Source organism: Mercenaria mercenaria, chromosome 1 (assembly GCF_021730395.1).
Source record: "Mercenaria mercenaria strain notata chromosome 1, MADL_Memer_1, whole genome shotgun sequence".
Classification (NCBI taxonomy): Eukaryota; Metazoa; Mollusca; class Bivalvia; order Venerida; family Veneridae; genus Mercenaria; species Mercenaria mercenaria.
Window position 1 is genome coordinate 18,757,623 of NC_069361.1, and position 20,641 is coordinate 18,778,263.

General features: G+C 35.2%; 1 protein-coding gene across 4 annotated transcripts in view; it reads left to right on the top strand.

The window, feature by feature from the left end:
• LOC123544855 (serine/threonine-protein kinase MRCK alpha-like) overlaps positions 1–20,641 on the top strand; it is a 74,645-nt gene that overhangs the window by 40,922 nt on the left and 13,082 nt on the right. Inside the window, exons 25-38 of one of the 4 annotated variants that reach the window (XM_053541309.1) lie at positions 765–846; positions 1,229–1,372; positions 2,172–2,244; positions 5,877–5,939; positions 6,641–6,730; positions 7,411–7,845; positions 9,621–9,701; positions 9,938–10,123; positions 10,933–11,038; positions 11,865–11,948; positions 16,378–16,486; positions 17,000–17,108; positions 17,380–17,483; positions 18,397–18,473. In XM_053541309.1, the coding sequence (XP_053397284.1) occupies positions 765–846; positions 1,229–1,372; positions 2,172–2,244; positions 5,877–5,939; positions 6,641–6,730; positions 7,411–7,845; positions 9,621–9,701; positions 9,938–10,123; positions 10,933–11,038; positions 11,865–11,948; positions 16,378–16,486; positions 17,000–17,108; positions 17,380–17,483; positions 18,397–18,456 (1,726 nt within the window). In that variant the 3' untranslated portion in view covers positions 18,457–18,473. Of the gene's footprint in view, positions 1–764; positions 847–1,228; positions 1,373–2,171; positions 2,245–5,876; positions 5,940–6,640; positions 6,731–7,410; positions 7,846–9,597; positions 9,702–9,937; positions 10,124–10,932; positions 11,039–11,864; positions 11,949–16,377; positions 16,487–16,999; positions 17,109–17,379; positions 17,484–18,396; positions 18,474–20,641 lie in introns of those variants that run through there. The other 3 variants (XM_053541295.1, XM_053541304.1, XR_008370613.1) reach the window with 3 other exon arrangements.

A 20,641-nucleotide genomic window follows, 5' to 3' on the forward strand; every position in this document is an offset into this window, starting at 1 on the left:
ATTACATGACTGAAATACTGTTGAAAAACTGTGTTAAACCCAAAACAACCAACCAGCCATATCATCTAGTTCTGGTTCAGTGATTTTAAGCAGTTACAGCTCTTTGTAGTATTTTACAGTTTATACCTTACTTTCCAAATACCATTGGGTTGAATTTCATCAGACCTCAAAAGTGATTAGTGTGAGGCTTAGTTGTGCGTATCAGCGGCATGTTCCAGCCAAGTTATAATTGATTTGGCACATTCTAATATGTCTGTGCTACTTCTACTTTACCGCTGATTTGAATTCTACCAAACTTCACATGAATGAACAGTGCCAAACCTAGTTATGTATATCGTTTGAATATCATAGTTCATTTATTATCACTAGGGTTATGGCCCTTAATTTGTGGCATTTTACAATGTCTGCATGTTGATTAGTGGGAGATGCATTGTTCTGGAAAAACAAAAACAATCTCGGGTTAACTGAAATTATGTAATACTGAATCTCAAAATCCCGGAATATATGTCCCAGTTGAATTTTGCTACATCTTTTAGCATTTCTTGGGGATGAAAACAGTTTATATGCTCAGATGCAGAGTAGATACATAGAGTTGTTTATTAAAATTAAGGAAATTAAAAATCATTAGCATCCTTTTGTTATCAGTGGCATCATTTTTGGTTGCAGTTTCAAGATGGTGCCATCCAAAGAACATATGTATTTGGTAACTTCGATTTATTTTCTGCATAATTATATGCTTTTTAAGTAAACCCTTGTTGTTACAGGGATGACGAGTTTTCTGTTAGCCCAGTATTGCCGTCTGATGTGATACATGCCAACAAAAAAGATATTCCATGTATATTTAGGGTAAGTTGTACATGTGGTTGAAGATTTGTTATAGTTTGGGTTGAATTTCATCAGACCTCAGAAGTGATTAGTGTGAAGCTGAGTCAGAGTGTCTGTTATAATTGGGAGAAACAGTAATTTTTTGGATATATAAGTTTTTGGACTGAAAGATTTGAAGATGAATTCAACTGAGCTTTTTAATTGTTAACTAGGTTTCAAGTTCATTGATTGAAGCAACAACAAAACGTATTGAAACTAGAGTGCAACAGATATTAGTGGTTTCTTAGTAGTTTGTAATTAACTGTTGAACATTAGTTGATGAAGTTGTTCAAACTGACATTAATATGTTGATAAAGTTAAATTGCAAAAACATACCAAAACAGAAATTGCACATTTTTTACAGGTGACCACTTCAGAGTTAAATCCCCCAGGAAGCAAGCATTCTGTGTTAATGTTGGCGGAGAATGAAACAGAACGCCAACGTTGGGTCGGTGCTCTTAATGAACTACAAAAACTTCTACGCAGAAATAAACTGCCAAAGACTTTCGTAAGTTACACAAATCCTTTTCAGTATATTTTCTATTCATGAATGAAAGGAATAAACTTTATTCATGAATGAAAGGAATAAACTTGCTTTTTGAAGAAGATTTTTTTTGTGTAAATAATAAGTGTTGAGAAACATATTCAACCTCTACATCAGTGTTACACACAAATAAAAGTTATATAAGAATAGTGAAGGAATCATAAAAAAAGGTAACTGATTATGGTGTGTTATAACACCTTCATAGTACTAAACTGGTATTTTAGATAGCAGTTCAGGTAAATTAAGTGTTGAGAAACACATTCAGTTTCTACCTCAATGTTACATACGATAAAATGATGATAGGTATGGAATCGTCAAAAAGTTGACTGATTATGATGTGTTTTTCACAACACAAGAATTATAAAGTAATTGAAATCTTGTTGGTCAGACTTGTCAGATTTACAGTTGCTTGAGTAAATTGAGCCGCGCCATGAGAAAACCAACATAGTGCATTTGCGACCAGCATGGATCCAGACCCGCCTGTGCATCTGCGCAGTCTGGTCAGGATCCATGCTGTTAGCTTTCAAAGCCTATTGCAATTAGAGAAACTGTTAACGAACAGCATGGATCCTGACCAGACTGCCAGGATGCGCTGGTTGGTCTGGTTCCATGCTTGTTGCAAATGCACTTTGTTGGTTTTCTCATGGTTCGACTTAAATTACATGCTAGGTAGGTATGTGTCAGAAAGAAGTGATATGAATGATGACAGTTGAGGAAGGTATCGACCTGGAAAGAAACTCATTATTTATTCTTTTCTTTCCAGATATTTCAACCACAGGAAGTGTATGACAACTCACTGTCTCTTGTGAAAGGAACATTTTCAGCTGCAACTTTAGGTAAGCTGTGTAAAAGTTAATGAATGTATGATGATTGTTATGCTGATTTTTGTAGACGAGGGGATGTATTGTAACACTCAGTGTGTTGGTCAGTAGGTATGTCCATGTAAAGATGATCTGGTCTCTGATCATTTACTGACAATACACAAACTTCATAGGATGACTGCCTATAGTCAGTAGATGATAACCCCTATTGTCTTTGATGCCAGTAAGTCAAAGGTCATGGTTACAGTGACATTGAGACTGAAAACGTTGCCCGTGCAATAACTAATGAATGCATATAAGAATGCTTAAATTGTCAGTCTTCATAGGATTGTTGCCTGTAGTCATTGAGTCAGTAGATGAAAACTGTTCTTTAGCTCACCTGTCGCAAAGTGACAAGGTGAGCTTTTGTGATCGCGTGGTGTCCGTCGTCCGTCCGTGCGTGCGTCCGTAAACTTTTGCTTGTGACCACTCTAGAGGTCACATTTTTTGTGGGATCTTTATGAAAGTTGGTCAGAATGTTCATCTTGGTGATATCTAGGTCAAGTTCGAAACTGGGTCACGTGCCCTCAAAAACTAGGTCAGTAGGTCTAAAAATAGAAAAACGTTTGTGACCTCTAGAGGCCATATATTTCACAAGATCTTCATGAAAATTGTCAGAATGTTCACCTTGATGATATCTAGGTCAAGTTTGAAACTGGGTCACGTGCCATCAAAAACTAGGTCAGTAGGTCTAAAAATAGAAAAACCTTGTGACCTCTCTAGAGGCCATATATTTCACAAGATCTTCATGAAAATTAGTCAGAACCTTCACCTTGATGATATCTAGGTCAAGTTCGAAAGTGGGTCACGTGCCATCAAAAACTAGGTCAGTAGGTCAAATAATAGAAAAACCTTGTGACCTCCCTAAAGGCCGTATTTTTCATGGGATCTGTATAAAAAATGGTCTGAATGTTCATCTTGATGATATCTAGGCCAAGTTAGAAACTGGGTCACGTGCGGTCAAAATCAAGGTCAGTAGGTCTAAAAATAGAAAAACCTTGTGACCTCTCGTTAGGCCATATATTTCATGAGATCTTCATGAAAATTGGTCAGAATGTTCACCTTGATGATATCTAGGTCAAGTTCGAAAGTGGGTCACGTGCCCTCATAAACAAGGTCAGTAGGTCAAATAATAGAAAAACCTTGTGACCTCTCTAGAGGCCATATTTTTCATGGGATCTGTATGAAAGTTGGTCTGAATGTTCATCTTGATGATATCTAGGTCAGGTTCGAAAATGGTTTGTGTGCCTTCAAAAACTAGGTCAGTAGGTCAGATAATAGAAAAACCTTGTGACCTCTCTAAAGGCCATATTTTTCATGGGATCTGTATGAAAGTTGGTCTGAATGTTCATCTTGATGATATCTAGGTCAAGTTCGAAATAGGGTCATGTGCGTACAAAAACTAGGTCAGTAGGTCTAAAACATGGTTCGCACAGGCCATGAAAAGTCCTTGAATTTGACGCCTACTCCTTGAAAACTACTTGAATTTTGTACAGCAAAACTACTTGAAAACTACTTGAATTTAGGAAAACGTACAAAAGATAGCAAATAGTCCTTAAATTCGTCGGGTGGTGCGAAGTGAAACGGACAAACATTATAAACGGACCAAAATAAACTAAAAAACGACGAAAAAAAAACAACCGTTACCGCCATTAGGGCCTGCCACGAAGTCGGCGATAGTACGGTACGGTACTGTACTTTACGGTTTTATGCCTTTCTAGTATATTTTCACACTGTGTAATTTATCCGCGATGCGAGGGTCATTTTTCCTGGAAGAAAAACATGAGTTCTAAAAAAGTACAATTGTGTCTTTTCGCAAAAGTGGCTACTGAGACAATTATAACATTGGCTACGGTAATTCAAAGGCGAAAAACGAAAATGCCTTTGTGTTTTTTTGTGACAAGATAATCGACATCGCTGCTATGGGAGAAAGTGCATTAAATTTTAAAATCACATTCCAAAAGTGAAAAACATAAAAACAGCTCTGCCTTGAGAAGTTGACTGAAACAATTGATGCCTTCGCTCCTAAGCATGTAAGAGAGTCAACACAGGATAATAAATATAACAGACTTGACAAACCGCCCCCGCCCCCACCTACTGTGAAAACTGTGCCAAAATCGTTTAATTTTGTCCTAAATTGGATTTAAATTGGTTATTTCATGTCTCAGCAACAGTGACATTGCGCCCATTTTAGTCCTTGAAAATGGAGGAAAACTACTTGAAAACTCCTTGAAAACTACTTGAATTTTTTTGGGGAAGGTCTGTATGAACCATGTAAAAATAGAAAAACCTTGTGACCTCTCTAGAGGCCATACTTGTGAATGGATCTCCATAAAAATTGGTCAGAATGTTCATCTTGATGATATCTAGGTCATGTTTGAAAGTGGGTCACATGCCATCAAAAAGTAGGTCAGTAGGTCAAATAATGAAAAAAACGTTGTGACCTCTCTAGAGGCCATATTTTTCATGGGATCTGTATGAAAGTTGGTCTGAATGTTTATCTTGATGATATATAGGTCAAGTTTGAAACTGGATCAACTGCGATCAAAAACTAGGTCAGTAGGTCTTAAAATAGAAAAACCTTGTGACCTCTCTAGAGGCCATACCCTTGAATGGATCTTCATGAAAATTGGTCAGAATGTTCACCTTGATGATATCTAGGTCAGGTTTGAAACTGGGTCACGTGCCTTAAAAAACTAGGTCAGTAGGTCAAATAATAAAAAAGCCTTGTGACCTCTCTAGAGGCCATACTTTTCATGGGATCTGTATGAAAGTTGGTCTGAATGTTCATCTTGATGATATCTAGATCAAGTTTGAAACTGGGTCAACTGCGGTCAAAAACTAGGTCAGTAGGTCTAAAATTAGAAAAATCTTTTGACCTCTCTAGAGGCCATATTTTTCAATGGATCTTCATGAAAATTGATCTGAATGTTCACCTTGATGATATCTTGGTCAATTTCGAAACTGGGTCACGTGCGGTCAAAAACTAGGCCAGTAGATATAAAAATAGAAAAACCTTGTGACCTCTCTAGAGGCCAAATTTTTCATGAGATCTTCATGAAAATTAGTGAGAATGTTCACCTTGCTGATATATAGGTAAAATTCAAAACAGGGTCACATACCTTCGAAAACTAGGTCAATAGGTCAAATAATAGAAAAACCTTGTGACCTCTCTAGAGACCATATTTTTCAATGGATCTTCATGAAAATTGGTCAGAATTTTTATCTTGATAATATCTAGGTCAGGTTCAAAACTGGGTCACATGAGCTCAAAAACTAGGTCACTAGGTCAAATAATAGAAAAAACGACGTCATACTCAAAACTGGGTCATGTGGGAACCAGTGAGCGATTCAGGACCATCATGGTCCTCTTGTTTTTAATGGTCATTTGGTTAGTGTTCAAGGCAGCAGCATACACAGTTACATAGCCACTTGCCTCTTAAAAGCTGATGATTTCAGGCGAAATTACATTTTTGTCACATGAATTTTACTCAAGTATTGTAAGATTTATATAAAAATGATATTGAATTTGTTATGTAAACAGTGTTAATGAGTATGTTTTCATCAAATATGCCATTTAATCAAATTTGAATTATTTGTATTTTCAGAGTCGGGTCGTCTGTTGCTTGGCACAGAAGAAGGTGTATATATAGCAGAACTAGCTAAAGATGGTATGTACATGACTGTTCAAGATCAAATGTTTTGTAAATATTTCATGTTGGAACATAATCAAACTCATTTCAGAATGTAAACTAAAGAAAACATGTATGGTATAACTTAAGTAATTGCATTTATGTCATCCTAGTTTCTTTGCTTGGCTGGGTAGCACCAAATGTAGAGCCTTTGACGCCCAAGACTTAAAACAGGCGGACGTAGGTCGGAACTGACATTGAGGAGTATCTTTTCATTAATAATTGACTTTTTAAAAGATGGTGTTCTTTCTGTCGACCTCAGCGACCTGGTGGTTAAAGTTTGTGACTTGGAATTACTTGTCCCTGACTGCTTTGGATTCAAAACCCTGCTTAGGTAGGAATTCTTTCATGTGAGGAAGCCATCCAGCTGGTCTAAGTAAGGTCAGTGGTTCCACAAAGGTGGAATAATGTGAGGTCTTCTTTCATCATCAAAAAGTTCAGAAGTTGCCAGATGACCTATAATTGTGTAAGTGTGACATTAAACCCAACAAAAAAGGGAAAAAGCACAAACATCCACGACCTCTGATTCATATACCAGGAATCCATGAACTTTAGTTAATAGGTTGAGAGACAGTCACTGTAACTGAAATACTGTTTTGAATGGCATTAAACCAAACATTTCACCTATATTGAGAAGATTGTTTGGAACATTGTAATTTATATAGCTGTACATATTTCAGTTTTAATCCGTATTGGTGACAAGAGTGAAAAGAAGCCAGTGTTCCAGGTAGAGCTTGTACCAGAGGAACAGCTTATAGTTCTTATAAGTGGTAAGTTTTTCATCTATATTTACATACATGTAGATGACAAACAAGTTCACTTGCTTGTGTCCAGGCTAGTTTGTAGCAACCCATGTCTGATCTTAAAGTAGTTCTTCACTGTATTTAATGTTTCAAAGCAACAAATGTTTGTTTAGACATGTACATGGAGGGATTTAAGAAAAAAAAAGAGTATGTTTAAAGCACATACTTAATTACATGTTTAAGAAAAAAGTCATGATAAATGTGTAATCTGTTGGTGCTGCATAGAAATAAATAAAGAACTAAGTTGAAAGATTTTCTTGAAAACATTATTAGTTACAGAATACTATAGAAATTAGTGTGTGTTAATACAAGCTGTCTGCTGATTAAAATTTCTTGGTATTTGTTTATGAACAAATATTTGGATTCATAAAGTGCTAATAAATAATAGCATATAATATGACACAGCTATGGTATCTACAACCTGTAAACAATGTATGACTTATTGTATAAATATTTCATAAAAAAACATGCCTTTTTAATCAAACAGATGTTAAGAATTTTGCTTATATTGTTACATCATATTTTATAAATTAATTTGTACTAGATGTCATAGGTGGTAAATTACTATGGTTAAATTGTCTTGTATATTGGAACATTCTTGCTTGTTCATAAGTATTTGAATCATTTGCACCTGACTTTGTTTCTAGGTAAGCAACGACATATCAAATTGCTTCACTCGTCAGCGCTGGATGGATATGAAGTTGACCCAGTCAAAATCCAAGAAACCAAAGGATGTCACATGTTTTGTACAAACACTGGCCATCGGCCTGACAACAACACTTTCCTGTGTGTGGCCATCAAACGAACAATTTTAGCATTTGAATTGACTAAAACAAGACAAAAACACCGAAAAATTCGAGAAATAGCTGTTGCGGGTCAAGTGCAGTTTTTAGATTTATGGGGGGATAGATTGTGTGTGGGATATCAGTCATGTTTTGTGATATACAATTTACTGAGGGAGGACGCCCCATGTAGTCTTGTCAATACAGAAGATAGTCAACTACAATTTCTGGTGCATACCCCTGTGGACTCCATGCTGGCCGTGGAAGTCTCCGACAGGGAGTACCTTCTTGCATTTAGTGGTAAGTTTCTGTGTGTTTTTCATTTGTTACCTGGACTGGAGTGCGTATTGTATTTTTCAATTACTTTTACTTGTATAATACAGTTTGGGGTAGAATTGTTCTAGTTGACTTCTTTATTCTTTTAATCAGCTTGATGAAGATGTCAACTGCAGTGAAAAAATTTGGTTTATGAGCTTTGAAATTCTCACACAACTTGACTATAATGTGTGTAATTAGGCTGTTATTAAAAAATTTAGAATTGTGGTAACGCAACCCCAAATTTTTTGTGCGGATTGGTAAATAGGATTTTTGTTTTGCATATAATCATATAGGGAAAAAAGTTGGGTCACTGCATTTTTCACGGGTAGGTCGTGTTACTGCAAACAAATGTTTTTAGCTCGACTAATCAAAGAATAGGGGAGCTATCCTACTCGGCCCGGAGTGAGCATTAGCGTCACACAAATGTTTAAGTTTGCGTACCACCCCAAATATTTTCAAAGTTCATTGAGATATTGCTTTGATATTTTGCCTACTTGTTTACCATCATGACTCCAAGCTGTAAAAAGGAGGAGGCAACTCTTTCAAGCATTTTGACTGAATTATGGCCCCTTTTTGACTTAGAATATGCTTATTGTAATGTTAAAGTTTGCATACCACCACAAATATTTTCAAAGTCCATTGAGATATTGCTTTGATATTTTGCATACTTGTTTACCATCATGACCCCAGTCTGTAAAAAGGAGGAGGCAACTCTATCAAGCATTTTGACTGAATTATGGCCCCTTTTCGACACAGAATATGCTTATTGTAATGTTAAAGTTTGCGTACCACCACAAATATTTTCAAAGTCCATTGAGATATTGCTTTGATATTTTGCATACTTGTTTACCATCATGACCCCAGTCTGTAAAAAGGAGGAGGCAACTCTATCAAGCATTTTGACTGAATTATGGCCCCTTTTCGACATAGAAGATGCTTATTGTAATGTTAAAGTTTGCGTACCACCCCAAATATTTTCAAAGTCCATTGAGATATTGCTTTGATATTTTGCATACTTGTTTACCACCATGACCCCAGTCTGTTAAAAAGGAGGAGGCAACTCTATCGAGCATTTTGACTGAATTATGGCCCCTTTTCGACATAGAAGATGCTTATTGTAATGTTAAAGTTTGCGTACCACCCCAAATATTTTCAAAGTCCATTGAGATATTGCTTTGATATTTTGCATACTTGTTTACCATCATGACCCCAGTCTGTAAAAAGGAGGAGGCAACTCTATCAAGCATTTTGACTGAATTATGGCCCCTTTTCGAGATAGAATATGCTTATTGTAATGTTAAAGTTTTACTCATAGCTTATATTATACTATCAAGCACTGAGAATAGTCGAGCGCGCTGTCCACTTACAGCTCTTGTTTTATGATAGCCTTATTAGATACCTGGAAACTGTACAATAATGTATGTTATTAAGGGATTTCTGGAAACTCGCAATTAACGTATATTATTATTATAGGATACCTGGGAACTCTAATAACGTATGTGAATTAAATACCTGGAAACACAATAATTTATATCGAGGGCTTAGAGCGAAACTGGTCTATTTGTATATAGAAATAGAAGCAGATAGACCAGTTTTGCTCTAAGCCCTCGATATACATTAAGGGATGTTAGATCAGTCACAATGGTTATAAAAAGTCCAGTATAATGAATAGTAAAAATGTTTAATGTATTATACAGTGATATTTATGTTAACTTTCTGGAATGTATATTTCAGTGTGTGGTATATATGTATTTCAGTGTGTGGTATATATGTAGATAGTCAGGGTAGGAAGAGTAGACAGTCAGAAATCATGTGGCCAGCAGCTCCTACTTCAATCAGTAAGTATTCTAACATTGTTCATGCGTATGATGATAATTTGTAATTTTCTTATTTCTTCGAAAATATTGTTTTACGTAAGTGCCATATGTTTGTGAAATAATCACTTGGGGGACAACCTGTGGTCTCCCTCAACCTTAAGGAAACTGAAAATACGCTATGCCACAGTTTTAGATTTTATTTAAGATCCGTCCGATCAAGCAAATAAGTCCAGAGTTTAATAAATTGTAACTTACAGGTTACAGTGCTCCCTACCTCATCTGTTACACGGAGAACTCTGTGTTTGTCTACGATGTACAGACTGCGGAGTGGGTACAAACACTCTGTCTCAAGAAGACAAAACCACTAAACAGAGATGGTACCCTCAACTTGATCAATAATTTCGATGCTCTTCACTTGATTTACTTCAAGAACATTCAGAATGGTAAGTATCTTTCATTTTTACATGATTTTAAGTTTATGATCTGAAGTAACTCACTCACAAATCTTTCCAGATATTTATCTGAACTGAACTTGTCTCGTTTAAGAGTGTGATTGGTAATATGGCTGTCATAGTATGCAGTTGTGATTCTTAAACTTGAAATAAATTGAGAATCCAAAGGAAACAGTTAGTGCCAACTTTAAATATTTGAGCTACGCCATGAGAAGACCAACATAGTGGCTTTGCGACCAGCATGGATCCAGAACAGCCTGTGCATCTGCGCAGTCTGGTCAGGATCCATGCTGTTCACTAACAGTTTCTCTAATTGCAATAGACTTTGAAAGCAAACAGTGGATCCTCACCAGACGACGCGGATGCGTAGGCTGGTCTGGATCAATGCTAATCGCAAAATCACTGTATTGGTTTTCTCGTGGCGCAGCTCATTTCTTAAATTTCTACCCTGACATTTCTGTATTTTCAGAAGTACATTAGTTTTTTTGTTCTTGGAAATGCTATCAGTATTTGTTTGTATTTAAGTTAATTCGTAATCGCTACTGGTAACCCATATGGGGACTCTTATCCCAATGTTTATAATTTTTAGTTGGAGAAGCGGGGGCTCGAACTCAAGACCCCTGGTTTCGTAGTCAAGCAGTCTTACCACTGGACCACTGTGTCCTTTCTACTATCAATATCGTATTCACAAAACATTTAATAAAACATTGATAAATTCATTGACTAGGCATTGTTCATTTAGCTTGGTTATGATTTTATTAAGTAAGATGTGAAACATATATTTTCTATAATATTTTTAGATGAAGACAAACTGCAGATAGCAGAATTATTCAAGGGAAGAAGTGTGAATAGAAACAAGCGACGATTCTCGTTTAAAACACGGGAAGATGATAGAAGTGGGAAGGGGTAAGACTTGTTATATCTGTAGATTGTTATAACTAAACAATAATTGTATGAACAGAGAAGAATATGTGCTTTTTGGTCATTGTGTGTCAAACCATTCTGATTTAAACTTTCCATACTAAAGGAAGGATCAAGAGCTTGGTACATGTAAATGTATTTTTCTAAAATGCTATATATGTCCTTATTATTGTGATTAATATTTCTTTTCTTCTGAAATATATAAATCTTTGGTGGAAATTGGTTTTGTAATATGCAACTGTAGGCTTTGAATAATACTGATACATATGCATAACTTGAACAGCAAAATGTTTATATATAATCTTAAAAATATTTAGTGTCTGCTAATTATTGTTTTTTTTTACAATAGTTAAAATTCTTCTTACCAACGGTTTGGATTTGTTTAACTTTGATAGTGTGATGTGTTTCATAACAGTTACAGTTATTTATAACAGGGTAACCTTGTTATACTAAGGCATGGTCAATGTAATGCTTTAATACAGTCATTTTCATCTTACATTGTAGCCTTCCATAGTCTTGGGTAGCGTTTCTGACAATATTTTCTGTATACATATTTGTTTTCTTTTCCTTTTCCTTAATATTTAATCTATCTTTAACTGTTGAATAAAATATATATAAAGTATTATCGGAGTAATCTGTTTTAAGTGCACAGAGAACCAGTATATGCTTAGGTACAAAGATAGTCCATTCCCAAAAAAGATGAAGCTGAGAAAGAAATTTGTATTATTTTGAGTTCTGTGCTCTGTAATGTTGAAAATGGAGGTCATGTTTTAATTATATGTTTACTTAATGTATTATATTTTATTGATAGTCGTTCACGAGAGATCTCAGCTCCTATGTCATTCAGTCATATAGCTCACATGGGTCCGGACCAAAAACTACCAATTGTCTCAGCGTAAGGATACACTATTGTCACTCATTCTCGGTGTACTTGCATGCTGCTCTATCTATCTGCCTTGCTTTAATTGTCTCACAGCTCCAACCATACTCTAGCAGTAACAGGCGATTAAAGTAGATGTGCATGTTTGATAAAACCAGGAACTGCCGTAGGTGCCTGTGTATAATGCAAAGTTTATTGGACCCCAGGACCACTCCTGGATCTAGGGTCGTATTATACACAAATTATTATCCAATTTCACAACTTTGTTTATGATTTTTTGCCAGTCTGGTAAAGGGAAACAACTTGCCACGCTAAAAAGTGTCTAGACTTAAAGTTAAGATCGCCATTGCATATGTAATAGATAAGAGTGGTTTATTTTTTTACCCTTAGCCTGCTAAATTTCTAAAATGGAATGGTCCATCATTCAATTTGGACAGTACCATTTATTATACGAATGGATGTTCAATGTAAATTTACTGACTGAATAGCGAACAGTGCAGACCATGATTAAACTGCAAGGATGTGCAGGTTGATCTTGATCTGCACTGGTAGCAAAGGCGGAATTACTTGCCGCTAGCAGGCTAAAGGTTAATTGTCTGTAGATTTAATAGTTTTTTTGGAAAAAAAGGAAAGATGAAATAATAAATTAGGCTCTAGAAAAAATCAAGCAAACAACTCTACCTTTTTCTACTGTCCGAATTTTCTTAGTACAGCATTGGGGTTAGATTAGATTTTACAGCGGAAAGAAATTGCACAGAACATGCACAACTACTTTAACTTGTATCAGTATACATACCAGTATATAGATTTATGATTGTCACACAAGGATAAGGGTCTCTTTTGCCATTGTCGTGTGCAATGACAAATTTATGAAACTGATGATACATTTCACTTCTATTATTTATGTATATTTTTTTCTCTGAAGTAATAGTTTTGGCGAAAAGAAATACTTTTTTGCAAAAGAAAATGTAAGCAGAAAGTCGCAGAATGGAGAGTAATTGTTTTTACTACCACAGTTTAAGAGAGAGAAAAAAAGTTTAGTTTTTGTTCCTAGGGAACTTTGAGATTGTTTTCCCAATATGATTTTCTCTGTGCAAAAGCTCCATAGTTAATAGAATAATTTTAAAGTTAGGTAATTTAGTTAGCTTCACTTCATATGTTATGCATTTATTTAAGACTTTGACATAGATAGCAAATTCTTTCCTCTTCATAAAAAAAAAAGATTAATATGTAGTTGTGTATTTATTCACGATATCACCAGTTAATACTTACATAATAATTTGTTTGAGATTCATAAATGCATGATATACTGTGAAATCATGTATTTTGCGCTAGGACCAATGCGCGAATTTAAGACCACGCTATTATTATTTTTTAATTATATTTTTTCATTACTAAAATTGAAAATGCGCGAATTAAAGCCTGCGCGAAACAGTCCTTTTTCACGTTTCATGTCAGCAAATTTAAATGATTTCACAGTAGTAAAAAGCTTCATTGAACTACAGTGCTAGTTAATTAAAACCATTATACTTAGGTTAATTTGAAAAAAATTTCAGTTCTTACAAAATATATACAACAATTTTAGTTAACTTCTTAACACGCAGTATGATGAATAAGTCTGCGAGAAGCCGCTTATCAGTTAATTGCCAGGTTATAACTAAATATGAGTGCATTAACAAGCTAACAAGAAGTAAAAGTTGCGTATGTATGGACTGAGAATGCTGTCAGCGTTTTGCTTTACTGCTCTACACTTTGCATGAGCATGTTAGAATAGCTTGGGAGAAATTATTGTTGGTATATAAAAGCCAGTGAATTGACACAATATGAGTTTACAGCTTTATATATTATCTCTGTAGTAGCTCATGTACTTGTGTAAGTTTGATATTTTTTTAATGGTGCATGATTTCTAAATTCCACAGAGAAGTATTTTCCCATGTTTTCTGTTTCCTGTTGTGTATTTACATTTGTTTTTGCTTATAACATACATGATTGTTTAATTTCACAAAGATTACATGATACACACACTACTTTCACTTTCATATTATTAAGAGTGTTTATTTTAAGTGTTCCTCTCTGAGGCTGGTTTTGAGTTTAAAAAAGAGCTGCACCATGAGGAAACCAACATAGTGCGTTTGCGTGCAGCATGGATCCAAACAAGCCTGTGCATCTGCCTTGTCTGGTCAGGATCCATGCTGTTCGCTTTCAAAGCCTATTGGAATTAGAGAAACTGTTAGTGAATGGCATGGATCCTGACCAGACTGCGTGGATGCGCATCCTGGTCTGGGTCCATGCTGGTCGCAAATGCATTATGTTGATTTCTCAGGGTTGGGCTCAAATAGTTTACAAGTTACGACTGATTTCTGCAGAAACTGACTGTCATAACATTCTGTCATTGAAATTTTTTTTAAAAATGTTAAGGTTTGAATAGTTGATGTAGTGGTTCTGTTGCTAATAACGATACCAGTGTCTGTGTCATGCAACAACAGTTAAATGTATGTCTTGAGGACAGGACAGAGTACATCACTTATGTTAAGGGACAACTATGGTGTTACATCAGTTCCTATGTGATATTACGTTGTCTTCAAGAAAAGCAGAATAAAATCACAATTATTGCATTATGTATACCTATACAAAATATCTGGTATGACTACCAGTTGCCAAGAACGTTTTCTCATAACACTTGTATACTGCTTCTTGCACTATAGTTTGGTTACAGTTATATGTTTTATGGGAATACATTGAAGTGTGGTCACACTGACATGCAGTTGTTTGCTTCTGTTTATATCTCAGCTGATCATAGAACAGATAGAGTTGTAGTATTCATTATTAATTCTTGTTGATTTATCACTTTAACATATATCCTGCTAAATTTCTAAAATAAACTAGTCTTGTCATTCAATTTAGGCAGTACCACTTATCATTCAAAGGGGTGTTCACTGAAAATTTACTGGCTGAATAGCAAACAGTGTAAACCATGATCAGCCTGCACGGGTTTAAGTGCAAAATTAACTCCGATTCACTGAACTGAACTATAATATTTGCTTCGAACAATAAATATTGATACTACTCAAAACCCATAAATAATTTCATGTATATCAACACTTACTATACACACATGTACTTTACTAATAATATGTAAAATAAATACTTTATATCATATTGTGATTCATTCTGGCTGTTTCTCTTGCATCATTTATAAGTTAGATGATCTTACAAATATTGTATAACTTAAATGTCATGCCAGTTTTCATATTATGTGCTAGATATATAATATGTTAAAGTAATGCCCAACGCTAAAACATGAATGCAGTGTTACTCTGATGGCTTTGGTTTGCTAAATCATTCCCTAGTGACTATGTATATACATGGATATAGATGTTTTCGATGTGACTGATATCTTCACCATTGCTTAACACATTGCTGAGCAGAGTACCTTAGAAGCTTATATGTTTCTTTCTCCTGTGTCTAAGTCTGTCTACCTTTTTAAGGACAGTGGATTTTATTTTTATGCTAAAGATATCAGTTTGAATGTTAACTTTTATTTCTAGTAGTACTTTTAATATTCAGAAAATGTTTGACAACCACATGGAGGGTATTTCTTTGTTTCAGTGTGAAGTCAAGATAGCCACAAGCAAAAATGTATGATCTTGTGTTTATGAATTAAGAGACTTAATTAATTTTATCTTTTATCAAAAACAAACAAATTTTCGCTCTTTCCAATCAATTAAACCAGATTTTACTAGTTTCATATTTAGTTAAATGAAAAATGTATTTGATACTTCATTTGTTTGAAAATACTGAATACATTTCACTGTTGATATTTCAATACTTCTCTGAAAAGCATGAAACAAATGAGCCACGCCACGAGAAAACCAACATAATGGCTTTGCGACCATCATGGATCCAGACCAGCCTGCGCATCCGCGCAGTCTGGTCAGGATCCATGCTGTTCGCTAACAATATCTCTAATTGCAATAGGCTTTGAAAGGGAACAGCATGGATCCTGACCAGACAGGATCCATGCTGGTCGCAAAGCCACTATGGTGGTTTTCTCGTGGCACGGCTTAAATAGTTATAATGCTGACTTCACTTTCTGGGCATTATAGGGAATATCACCATAATAATGTAAAAGTTTTCTATTTGTCCCACAACAAGACAATCAAAACTAAAATGTTAAAATATTACTTATTATAAAGTCTTAAGATTTCCATGCCTATATCTTTTAATTTAACAGATGTTATAGTCACATTCCTGTTTACAAGTATAGAAGTGAATGTGGTTATGTGTATGACTGTATGTACCTTGATTAGAATGTTCTGTATAAAAAATGCATTCACAGTTCTAGTTTGTACCTCAACTTTATCACATACCTTGCATGTGGTCACATTTTCTTTTGTTGCATGTAATTTATAACATTTACAGTAACTGTGAATTCTGTTTACAGGTCTGATCGAAAATCACGTGCAATTTCAGCCCCAATCAACTTCAGTCATATTGCACATGTTGGGCCAAACCAGGGTATGCCAGAACTCATGGATTTATCCACAGCAAGGGTAGGCTTCACTTGTTGTTCATATGTATGGTATTGCAGATTGAACAATTTGTTACTAATATAATGTTAACTCATTTTCTATATATAGAAAAGTTCTGTGCCAGATAATGATAATTTGACTGTCAGAACTTATTGGTAATTTTTGTTAACAGTACTTCTGGTATTTCCAACTAGACCAGTTTTTGTGTAAATTGATACATCCCCAGCAGAACCACCCTGCAAAAAAAAAAAACAACAAACTCTAGACTTCCTTATGGTGTTGCTACGTATATTTCAAATAACTTACTTTAGCATTGATGTTATACCATAAAAAGGGACATCAGAAAATGACATCATAGACCATTACCTTATTATAAACAAAACTTGATGGTTTAATTCTTTTGTTTCATAAAAATCCTTGTTAAGGCCCCATCATTGATTTATGTACAAAAGAAGTGAAAATAAAAAAAAAAATGTCCAAGTAATAGTCATAGGATGTTTTCCAGTACTGCCTCATGTATGATATATGTTTCAGAACTTGGCTGCCTCTAACAGTTTGCCTGCCCAGAAGAAAGTCAGAAATCTGTTCAATAGTAAATCTATGACAGAGAAACAACAGGTTAGGGGAGTTAGATCACAAAATGGTAAGTTCCTTTGTCACCTGTAAGTTCCTTTATCACCTGTATCATTCTGTGTAAATATGTGCATGTTCTGTGTCTAAACTGTTTAAATATTTTATACATTTTACACATAATACCTTTAGTGGTGAAAATTGCAGACTTCAGTACATGCTATAATTTACATGGCAGAGTGCTGTGAGACAAACTTGTTTGAAGATCATCAAGGCAGAATTGATTTTGTTTTGTCATTTGTTGTATGGAATACAACTTTGATTGAATTGTTTATGTATTGTAGGTAATGCCCCACGGGACAGACAAGTTGGTGGATCATTAAGAATGGAGTCATCAGATAGTCCTGAACAAAGTTTGATAGGAGAACCATCACCCACCATGTTTGAGGTGAGTTGTTTTGAAGTCAAATCAGAAAAAATCCTATCTAATCAAAATACCCCAGAGATCTGTTAAATCAAAAGATTAGTTAACATGCTAGCTGACTTATAACTTTCTACTATACAACATTCATGTCAGGTCATTTGTTAAGAACATGTTGCATTTATAATATAACAATTAGTGATTTTGGCACATAATTCCAAAGGACAATGTGCAGACCCAAGTTGTAGCCATGTTTTTGTCAATGTTTTATTCAAAATAAGCCCATTCGTTTTTCATATGTATTCACATCATACAGTTTACTGTTTGGTGATGGTCATTTTGTAACGAAAATTTATTCATCAAACAAACAGCTTGGGGGGAATGTCCCTCACACCATTTTGAAATATATTTTTCGTGTTATACTCAAATGTACACCTTCAAAACACAAACTAGCCTCACATGTAATCCTTGTTACGCTTTATTTACTTAAGCAGGTGTAGTAAGACTTTCAAACTTTATATTGACACATATAAGCATAACGCTTTTGTTTTGTGGTGTTTTGATAGGTGAAATATTTTATGTTTTCAAAAATTGTTATATATATTTATAGGAATGCTAGATGCATAAGCATTTTTGATACATCAAAGCAGATCATATGCATTTTTGATGCAAGGGTTTCTTGGTTGGGGTGGGTGGATGGTGGGGGATTGTTAATTTTAGACCTCATTTAGTATTTTTGCTCATAATAAGTATTTTCAAAAGAGATAAAATGGGATGACTGTCGTGTATAAAAAGAATTCTCAGCACCAGTGAAACCTGGATTAAATAAAGAATTGAGATTTAGAATTAGAGAAAGATTGAGAAGAAAAAACACCATAATACAGTGGTAGAAGAGATTTAGTTAGACTTTGTGTATATATGTATGTATACTATGCTGTAGGGATCACCTCGACTAGACGATTCAGGAAGTAATTCCAGTATAGGGTCTGTACCACCTTAACAGACAAATATTAACAGGTGGTTCTTTATTTTCACCATTGAAATCCTACACTGAACAAACTGAGTAAACGAAACATCTGTCAGCTTAAGAACAACTCTTAAAATAACTAGAATGATTAATTAGAAAAAAGAATTTCCAATTGGGCATTTCCAAAAATAAGTCCAACATAATGTCTGTACAGAAGAGTCAATGAATAAGGGATGGTGCATGTTTTGTGCGTGTTTTACTGGCACTTTTCTATGTAAAAACACCAAATTAGCAAGGTTGTCAGTTTCAGGGCTGTGAAATTTGATAGATATTACTTCAACCGGCTCTGAGAGCAATGGCAGTGTAGTCAAAATTAATAGCTTACAGTAATTGTATTGATAATGTGCTTGTGAATATCACTCACTTGCACTTCATGCAAGCGAAAAAGTGAAGAAACAGATTCTGTTGTTACCAGTAAAAGATGAAATGCACTGTGGATCTTTCAGTTACTGGCTTTATTCTAGTTTTCAGTTCATGCTAGGCTGGTCCAGCATTTCTCATATCACCATCTTAAAGATGAAGATTTATTTTGCTACAAGTCTCCTTAAAAGTCTCTAGATCTTTTTATGCCCCCGAAGGGAGGCATATAGTTTTTGAACCGTCTGTCGGTCTGTCAGTCTGTCTGCAATTTTCGTGTCCGGTCCATATCTTTGTCATCGATGGATGGATTTTCAAATAACTTGGCATGAATGTGTACCACAGTAAGACGACGTGTCGCACGCATGACCCAGGTCCATAGCTCAAAGGTCAAGGTCACACTTAGACGTTAAAGGTCATTTTTCATGATAGTTGGGCGTGTCCGGTCCATATCTTTGTCATCGATGGATGGATTTTCAAATAACTTGGCTTGAATGTGTACCACAGTAAGACGACATGTCGCGCGCAAGACCCAGGTCCGTAGCTCAAAGGTCAAGGTCACACTTAGACGTTAAAGGTCTTTTTTCATGATAGTTGGGCGTGTCCGGTCCATATCTTTGTCATTCATGCATGGATTTTAAAATTATTTGGCATGAATGTGTACCACAGTAAGACGACGTGTCCCGCGCAAGACCAGATCTGTAGCTCAAAGGTCAAGGTCACACTTAGACGTTAAAGGTCATATTTCATGATAGTGCATTGATGGGCATGTCCGGTCCATATCTTTGTCATTCATGCATGGATTTTAAAATAACTACGCATGAATGTGTGGCACAGTAAGACGACGTGTCGCGCGCAAGACCCAGGTCCGTAGGTCATAGATCCTAAACTCTAACATCGGCCATAACTATTCATTCAAAGTGCCATCGGGGGCATGTGTCGTCCTATGGAGACAGCTCTTGTTTGATATTAATATTAAAAATGGTACTTTCTCAAGGTTGTTTTTAGGATGGAAAGTGGCTTGGGCAATGTTCAGAACACTGTCACATATAGGAACGAATTGCCTTGTTATATCTAAAGCTCCAGTTTTTCAGCAGCAGTGCCAGATATCCATATTCTGACAGACAGTTATAGTTACTCAGTTTACACAGTGTCGTGTTTTGCAAGCTTCATGTATGCATGTGCATCGCATTCACTGCTTAGTTACTCTCATTTTCTTTTTAATATAACCTTTAGCAAATTCTGCTCGTCCGTTACTATGGTTTTGGTTAGTGTGTTTGAAAACTATTGTGAGAACAATGTTTGCTGAATGAAAATGGGTATTTTAGGTGTTGTTTTGTGTTAAAAGCACGTAAATTATTTGATAGTACATAATGTTCAGTTAATATTGCACTAAAACTTGATTTGTTCATTGTTAGACACTGTAACAAACTGATTTTGAATAGTAACATTTACACTTGGAAACTGCAGATTTAAGGTTGAATTTAGTTGTTTTAATTGTTTAAGCTAGAACAAAAAACATGTCTGCTTTCATAGTATATGTGGCATGACTGTTTTGATATGTGTTTCTCTGTTATTTATTGTATATTTTGTTTATCCCAGCTGTAAGTCCTCAATATTCCAGTCTGTCAAGTTAGTCTTAATTTATATTTTTTTTCTGTGTATAGTTATTTTTGTGTTCAAGTCATTTTTCTAGGCTAACCTATGTCACATACCCCCAAAAGCTATGCTGAGACTCTAGATACCTGTTTAGAAACACAGCAAGTTAACTCCTTTACAAATGACAGTTTGTGTAATATGA